Source organism: Passer domesticus, chromosome 8 (genome assembly GCF_036417665.1).
Source record: "Passer domesticus isolate bPasDom1 chromosome 8, bPasDom1.hap1, whole genome shotgun sequence".
Taxonomy (NCBI): domain Eukaryota; kingdom Metazoa; phylum Chordata; class Aves; order Passeriformes; family Passeridae; genus Passer; species Passer domesticus.
The window spans coordinates 45,902,861-45,911,449 of record NC_087481.1 but is presented as its reverse complement, the minus strand read 5'-3'; the positions used below and the strand labels follow the sequence as shown (position 1 = coordinate 45,911,449).

At 48.2% G+C, this 8,589-nt stretch overlaps 1 protein-coding gene across 1 annotated transcript in view; it reads left to right on the top strand.

The window, feature by feature from the left end:
- Positions 1-8,589, top strand: part of ACTR1A (actin related protein 1A) — a 14,824-nt gene continuing 6,235 nt past the window's right edge. Inside the window, exons 1-5 of the mRNA XM_064431145.1 lie at positions 1-159; positions 5,719-5,783; positions 6,691-6,766; positions 7,488-7,613; positions 8,397-8,521. Coding sequence (XP_064287215.1) covers positions 112-159; positions 5,719-5,783; positions 6,691-6,766; positions 7,488-7,613; positions 8,397-8,521 — 440 coding nt within the window. The 5' untranslated portion in view covers positions 1-111. The remainder of the gene's footprint in view (positions 160-5,718; positions 5,784-6,690; positions 6,767-7,487; positions 7,614-8,396; positions 8,522-8,589) is intronic.

The window sequence follows — 8,589 nt, the reverse complement described above, 5'->3', positions numbered from 1 at the left end:
CCGCGGCGGCAGGAATACATCACCCAGGCGGCGCCGCGTCGCCGCTCCGCGCATGCGCCGCCGAGGGCTGGGCTGTTGCTCCCTCACGGGCGGCTGCGGCGGGTCCTCGCCATGGAGTCCTACGATGTGATAGCGAACCAGCCCGTCGTGATAGACAACGTGAGTGCGGGCGGCCGCGCGTCCCGGGAGCGGGGAGGGCCCGCAATCCCTTTGTCATCGGGGCGGCGGCCGCGCCCCGCCCGCCGCCGCCCCCCCCCCACCTCGGCCGGCTCGGCCGCCGCCTCCGGCCCTCTCCCGGCGCCATTCGGCGTCCTCGGGGGGCGGGGCCGCTGCGCCTCGGCGAGCCGCGATTGGCTGGGGCGGCTGGCAGTCACCCGCAGCGGGGCCGCTGCCCCGCGCTGGGGGGCGCAGCCCTCGCCGCCGCCGGGCTGCCGCTGGTTGGGAGGGGCGGCGCGCCCCCATTGGCTGAGGCAGCTGTCAGTCAGCCGGACAGCCCGCTGCTACCTGCCGGAGCGGGGCGGGACTGTCGGCAGGGCACCTGCGCTCATTGGCCGGTGGCGCTGTCAGTCAGGCGGGGCTTCCCCGGCCCCGCCCCACCCCTCTTTGTGCCGGGGGGACAATGGGGGTGCTGGGCCAGGCCATGGCCGCGCTCCCACAAGCTGCGGGGTGCGCCTTGGCCAGGGTTCCAGCGTGCTCCTGGCAGGCCGTGGGTGGACCCCCAGCGAGCTCTGGGGGTGCTGGCGCCTCCCTGGGCCCATGCAGGACATGGAGCTCTCCAGCCAGGCACCCCTCGCAGGCCCAGTGAGAAAGAAGCTTTGCCCACTTGTACTGCCCCTCCTCCAGTGCATCCAGCGCAGTGGTCACAACAAAGCAGTGCCGTTCCCAAGGCATGGATTCCCACGCCTAGGAGTGCCACTGCTGACGGATCTGTGCCCAGGGTTGCATCAGCAGAGTGTTGCAGATGGCTGCTCCAATGTGCTGATGCTGCTCATTAGCACAAAGCAGACCTTCAGTCTGTGTATGAATTGCTCTGCGGGAGATGAATGACGGTGATTCCGTGCCTCTCTGAGCTACTTCTGGGTCCAGTTCTGGTTTGCCCCATCCGTGCTGCCGTCCCAGGAGGAAGGGCCATCCAGGAAGGAATGGGAGGGCATGTATTGGACAGGGCCTCCTTCAGTGTACTGAGTCACAATCCCGTGCTCCTCCCTTCTGACCTCTATCGCCAGTGATTGAGATTCTCCTGTTTTGAAGGGTCAGTACTGGGCTCCATTCTTCTTCCACATGTTTAGTTTCTCCTGATTTTTTTTGCCTGAAGTGGGCTTTCTGGCCTGGCACTCCTCGACCTATTGCTTTAACTTTCCATAAAGTGAATGATTGTAGGTCTTCTCAGATAACTGTGGTTATTCTTCTGCCTTTTTCTTTATTACGGATCCCAAATTCCTCTCTACAGCCTGAGCTCTCTGATAGAGTTTTGGCTTTGTTTATTTCCCTTGAATCTTACAGCAGAGGGATTTGGGTTAGACATTGAAGGAAAGATCTAATAGGAAATGAGAGTAAGCAGTAAAATTGACTATGTTGAGAAAAGCATGTATCTTCTTTATTGAAGATGTTAAAAATGCACTGGGCTGATTGTTTTTAGGAATGCTTGTATCAGCACTGATCCTGCTGCATTGTTGAGTGATCAGCTAAACATTACAGTTATCTCTGGGTGTTCTGGCACTGTGAGGATCACTTTGTTGAGCTATTAATGTAGTAGCAGCCTACATTTAATTTCAGCATGTCCTTTTGTTATTTAGTGCCGTGATTGCTGCCCCTGCCTCAGACCTGAAGAAGGGCTTATGTGCCAGCAGCTGATTCTATGTCTTTTTTCATTTTATCAGCTGGTCTTATAAAAGCTAATTGTTGTTCTTGCCTCTCCGATAAACGAGCTTCCCCCCTTCCCTCCCCGTACAAGAAGTAGAATGGAGCAGTTGTTGTAGCATCTGCCTGGAACGCCGGCAGGCTGTGGGCCAGGGAGACTCGTGGTGACACTGCATTTTTGCTACTCTTTGGAGTTCAGGCAGGATGGGAAGTGGAGCTGCACAGAGGAGGTACCACTCTTCCCACTGCCGTTCCCTTACTGCTTTTCTGCAAGAGCTGCAGGCACCTTTGGAAGGCTGAATGTTATCCTGTCTCACATGTGCCTGTGTGTGGGAAGGGGGAAGTGAGATGCTGAGCTGGTGAGAGCCAGACCCCTCCAGTCCCAGCCCTGCACTAAAATCTCAGTGTGTTCCAAAAGGACACGAAGTTCTGTAGCTAAAAAATTAACAGGGAGGTTTTTTTCTCTTACCACACATTGCTCTTAGCTGTATGTTCACTTTGTAATGTACAGTGGGAGGTTGGAGCTGTACCTCAGCACAACTTTGTACTGTCCATTGTCTAATTTTTAAGAGCTGTATTCCCATCTGCAGTCCAGCAAACTCCCTCTGAATGGTCTGGGAGCCCTGCTGAACATAATGCACATGTCAGTAGTCCACCTGTGGCCGAAGCCAGTGCACATTCCTTGACCTCCATGGAACTCTCTTGTATGACTTGTAGTCTAAGTGGTGGCATTTAATGCAGCTGAGCCATCAGCAAGGGCTGTTGTGTCTTTGGTTTGTTCTTGATCTTATTAATTTTGTATCCAATTGAACAGTTTTACAACAATATGAATGAGCACTCTCCATAGAAAGTGCCACACAGAAGATTGATTGGTGATTTCAATTTAAATTTGAGTCCTAAATGCATCAAGATTAATGAATCCATAACCAACTGGCTACAGAGCTAGTAGAGGAGGTTTGCTAAGGGATGAGGGATGTTCAGTTCCTTCAAGACACTCACAAGAATTTTTAATGAATTTGTCTTTCTTGACCTTTACATTTTACATGTAGTTTTTCTTCTTCTATTCTTTTGTTCAGATTAAAATTAAAAAAAGTAAAATAAACTGCTGCCAGATAAAATTGAATTAAAACCCAGTCAGGATAGTTACTGGTGGAAGAATATAAATTTTTCAATTTTTTTAAAGTTTTAATAAATCAGCGTTTGTAACAGAAGAGAAGATGCATGCGTTTTTGCTTACTTGAAACAAATGAAAAAACAGGTCTTTAAACCTTCTGAACGAGAGTTATTTCAAAATGTAAACATTTTCCTCTCATTGCATAGGAATCTCAAACTGGTGTATAATAAACAGATTTACTCAGTGTGCAAATATCTTCAAAGAAGTAAAATGTTTTCAAGAAAAATGGAATAGGTCAGAACGTGCAGTCAGGTCTTTGTAGTGCGGAGATATCAAACAGCTGTTCTTGGTTTATTCCCAGGCACTTGGAAGCACAACTGTGTTGAAGCCCCATCCCACCAGCACATTCAAAGCAGTCATTTGTCTTTGACTCCAAGTTGGAGTTCTGAACTCCCAACACATTTGGTTAGCTTTGAACTTCAGTATGTAAATCTTAAAATACATAACTTGCTGGGAATCTCACCAGGACACACTGGGCAATTTTTGGCTTGACATAAGGAAGTTTTAATCTCTAAGTTAAAATAGGAGCAACATTGTTCTCCTGAAACCAGTTTCCCGCAGCAGAATGTGCTAGCAACAAGATCACTCATTATCCTGAACAAAATATTCACTTAGTGCAATATTCTAATGTGGTTACATTATGTTACTGCATTTCATTCAATTATTTTTCTGCATGACTTGCCACAGGATTGTATTCTTTCCCAGGCAGAGAGTTGTTTATAAGCTAAGAAAAATCAAAATAGTGGTTTTGGTTTGTTCCTTGTTTCACTTTGAAGGGAGTAGCCAGAAGAGAGTCTGTCTCAAGGAAAGTCTTTTTAACACTTCACCCACCACTTTGTCACACTGATATCAGTTAGTGCAGACCTTGGGATGCAACTGGAGCTGAGTCCCTCGTGTGGAAAGGAAGTATTTAGTCGTGCCCAGTTGGCAGCTTGGGTGTGCTCCTGGAGCCAGCCTGGCTGCAGGTGTTTATCAGGAGACAGGGATTCAAGCAATCTGCCTTTCATATGCTTTATAAATAGCTGTGTCTGGTTTGCAGAGTATTCCTGACGCTCCTCTCCTGCAGATGTGTCCTGGCAAACCTGACTGGTGTTTAGAGGCAGGAGTATCCCTGCTCTGGTGGCAGAGTGCACACACCCTGTGCAGAGCCTGACATCCCTGCTGGAGCTGCTGATGGAAGTAGCTTGGCAGTCAAGTGCTGGACTGTGAACAGGAGAGGCTGGGGCCGCCCCACATTCCTTTCTGCTGAGCCTGCTCTGGCTGGTAACCTCTGGCACCGGGAAGGCAGCATCAGAAACCACTGCAGCCAGAGCCCTGAGCAGCTCATCTGGCCCCAGCCTCGAAGCAAAAGTGGTGATGCTGACCCATGAGAGGTGGTGAGAAGTGGAAAGCTGTGGAGGAGCTTGTTGCTACTCATTTTAAAATGTGATGGGGTAGCCAAAATATCTTTTTGGCCTCCAAAGTAGAGCATTCCTACTGCAGAGTGAACAGGCACTTCTCAGGTCACAGCTTTCAGTGCAAGCTCACACACACTTTGCTCCCACCATGGGGCTAAGCAGAACTGCTCCTCTTTCTGCAGAAGAGCTTGTGCCCATGGTAGCTGGGATTACCAGTGAAATGGCTTATCTGAGGAGATCCTGTGAAAATCCGCTCCTTAGCAAAACTTGGGTGTTCCTGCAAGCTGCTCATTGTTTCAAGATGTCATTCCCTTGTGTAGGGAGAGGAAATGGAGGAGGGGAAGGAGTCAGACAGATCCAAGTTGATGATGGTGTTCCCAGGATGCTTCCGGACAGGGAATGAGCGCTGTGGGGCCAGATGCCCGGCACTGACTCCCTGCCAGGGCCTTGCTGTGGCTGGTTTTACCCGCTCTGTGTTTGCTGCTTTGAATGTTGCAGAAGGCTCTTTGGATCTGTGCCTTCCTGACTGCCATCTCTCATCTCTGCTTTGGCTCTTCTGAGCAAGCTCTGTCCCGTCAGCTGTGCTTCCTGCCCCCAGCCTTTCCCCCTGCAGTGTAACCAGCACCTTTGTCCTTTCACAGCCACAGTCTGGGTTGGTTTCCAGTGTCTCTTCTGACCACACTTCTGCCTCCTTAGCATTAGCTAGTTCATCCACCATCTGATCATCTTTTCCCTATTTCTTCTCCAGTCTGTTTCTCACAATTCTTTGCTACTTTCTTCTCTGACTTTATCCACCCTTCCTCCATCCTTTCCAAATCTCCTTCTGAGAGGCCTGTAGCCTCCATTCCTCCAGTGCCTCCTGAAGCTGGCAGAGTTCAGTTATTCTTGCTGGGCTTTCTGGAGTGTTCTCCTCCCTGCAGAGGTTATCTAATATTGACAGACACCTGTGGAGTGTGCATTCAGGCTCCTGCAGCCCTCACAATAATCCTGGCTAGAAAAATACTCATCAGTTCAGGGCAGTGTTTGAGTGTGTGCAGAGCAGTACCAGGGTGCATGGTCGTACCTTGTGAGATGTGTCAGTGCCAGAGAGGGTGCCAGTCACTCCCTCCAACAGCCAAGCTGGCACTTCCCATCTCCATGCAGCCGGGAGAGTCAGTCCCTGGGGAGCTTTTTTCCTAGTAGGAAGGAGTGGATCTGGCAGTCCTGATGTACTTCACTACTCCTCTGAAGCTTGTGAAGCTGATGGAACGAGCGACAAGCTCACGTATTTGTCTCTTGCTTCCACAGGGCTCGGGTGTGATTAAAGCAGGCTTTGCGGGCGATCAAATACCAAAATACTGCTTTCCTAACTAGTAAGTATTCTGCTGCTCTTGGTAACTTGTTAGTACTGTGTACCAATTCTTTGATATGTAGAGGGGAAGAATTGCCTGGTTTTATGAATGAAAAAAACGCCCCTTTTCTGCCTGCTGCAAAGAAGCATCGGGGGGATGTGCTCCTGGTTAAATGTGAGATATGCTCCACTGTTAAATATTTTGAGATTTTTGGGGACACACACACATTGTAAAAGATGGCATCACTTTGTCAGGCTCAACACACAACCAAAGCTGTAGGATCCTTTAATCTGCACGCATGAGGAAAAGGACATGGGAAAAAGTAAAATTTGGGATAAGAAGTGTGAAGACCTCTGTATTTTTTCAGTGTGTGGTATGTTGTCTTGATTGCTGCCAGACTTTTTTTAAGTTTTCTAAGAATTTTGCCAGGATGAAGACTTCTGGAACAGGAACTCTGAATAGTCACTGGCTTTTATTTTCAATATGGTGGGGTTTTAGTGAGTAGTTTTGTGTTCTGAGCAGTATGTTCTGTATAGGATGGTGGGGTGTGGGACACAAATGTCTAATCTGAGAAGTCTGCCTGAGGTCAGGCAGTACATGTGGATCCAACACCTCAGACAATTGCTCAGTCTAGCCATGTTCATCCCAGGCACTGTTGAAACAGGTGAGTCCTGAATAATCAGTGAAAATATGGCCAGACTCAGCTGGTTTATGTCCAGCCACTTCAGAACTGTCTACAGTCTGTCCCCTTCACCTCCAACTTCTGAGATTAGCTCAGAGCAAACCTGGGTCTGTCTGCACCTGGTAGCGCCCCCAGACTCTCCCACTGAGAAAGTTCTGGTTAGGACAGAGAGAAACACAAAGTATGCAATCCTTGGGTGCATCTGAGCTCTTTGTAGAAGTATTTACTCTGTTGTCTCTGTTCTAGTGTGGGCAGACCAAAGCACGTTCGTGTTATGGCTGGTGCTTTAGAAGGGGACATTTTCATTGGTCCAAAGGCAGAGGTAAGAACACCTGCACTTGTCCATATATCTCAGTGTGCTGCTGAAAGAAGGGGATGTGGCAGCTGGGCTGTGGTTCTTTGGTATTGTGTAGGTCCGAAGAGTAGAACAGATTGTCACCTGCATGTGTGTCCAAGGTGGAGTGTGAAGCTTAATGAAATCCTTGTGCCAATCTGCTGACCACAGACCTAGTTGCCAAGGCCTTCGATATCTCTCTTTTCTTTTTAGGCTACTTCTAGCTCTATATGGTTACCTACTTTTGACTGGGAACTTTAGAAATGGACCCTGCTCAATTGCTGTGTATCTTGCTACCATCTCTCCACAGTCCTGCTTATGTCAGCATGTAGTCAGTTGTGTGGTCACATTTCTTGTGAGCCCTTCAAACTGCATTCCCCAGTAACAGCCTATTATGTTTTATATCATGGCTGATCTGGTAGTACAAAGATGCCATATGATAGGTGTCTGTGTGCTGACTTTAGAAGTGTTATGATGGAAGATGCTCTGCAAATGTCATACGTAGACATTCCTAGTTGGTATGAAAAGGCCTTGTCTAGTCTTGGCTTCTCTGGGAGAGATGTTTGTGATGAATGTTCAGGTATTGCCCTGTATGCTCTAGATAAATTCTCTTTTAGTGGAATCAAAACTGAAGGTGAGTCTGACAGTAAGTCAGAGTGCTCAGAAGTGTGGTTGTTGGAATGCTCTCTTGTTCTTCCTGTTTGCTCAGGAGCACAGAGGTCTTCTTGCAATCCGATACCCGATGGAGCATGGCATAGTGAAGGACTGGAATGACATGGAGCGCATCTGGCAGTACGTTTATTCTAAAGACCAGCTCCAGACTTTCTCAGAAGAGGTGAGAGACCACGTTATGTAAAGGAACAGGCATCATTCAGTGCATGTGTAACACAAGGAGCCTTGGAACTTGGAAAGATTTGGGACTTTTCCTTTGGCCTTCTTTCTGAATGTGTGTCTGCTGCTAAATTAGGTTCTTTCATCTCTCAGGAGATACTGCACAAGAAGTGTCCAAGCAGAATCCTTCTCCAGATCTGAGGGTCTGGCCTGACTGAAAATCTGCCTTTCACGTTTGCTATTCACACTCTCTCTAATGATTCTTCTCTAGGCCAAGTGTTTCTGACTTTTCCTGTTCTGCCTGCATATCAGGCATATCCCTCAGCAGTGACATGATTTGAAGTGAGGAAGGAGAAAACCACAGTCCTGTGGTCTGGAAGGATCAGACAAAAAAATTATTAAATGTCTGAGAGCAGTCTAAGTTGTGGAGTAGGAATATTTCTGTCTGCCTGTACTAAAAGACCATATGCCTTCACCCTTTCTCAGGGTGTGTATTTTGGCTAATATGACTGATTTTTTTGTCACTGAGAATCATCCTACTTGTCCTTCATGGGTCATAGTTACAGAGTACATTTCCTAACACTTCTTCATAACTAGACCAGAACCCTGCTGGTCTTCCAACCTAATAGAGATTATTCAGTCTAATACAGCTCAGCTGAAATTACTCCTTTGTACCTGCCCTCTTGCATCAGTGGTTCCTAAAGTGAATAAATAAGCAGAAGCATTTAGGAACACACCGCTACTGCCTCCTGGTCACTGCAGCACAGCTCCTTCTTCTCTTTCCCAGCATCCTGTGCTGCTGACAGAAGCACCCCTAAACCCGCGCAAGAACAGAGAGCGTGCTGCTGAGGTGTTTTTTGAGACCTTCAATGTGCCAGCACTATTCATCTCCATGCAAGCTGTGCTTAGCCTGTAAGTGTCTTTTGTCTTTGATTTGTGTTTGTGGAATGTTGCCATGACATCCATTCTACGAAAAAAAC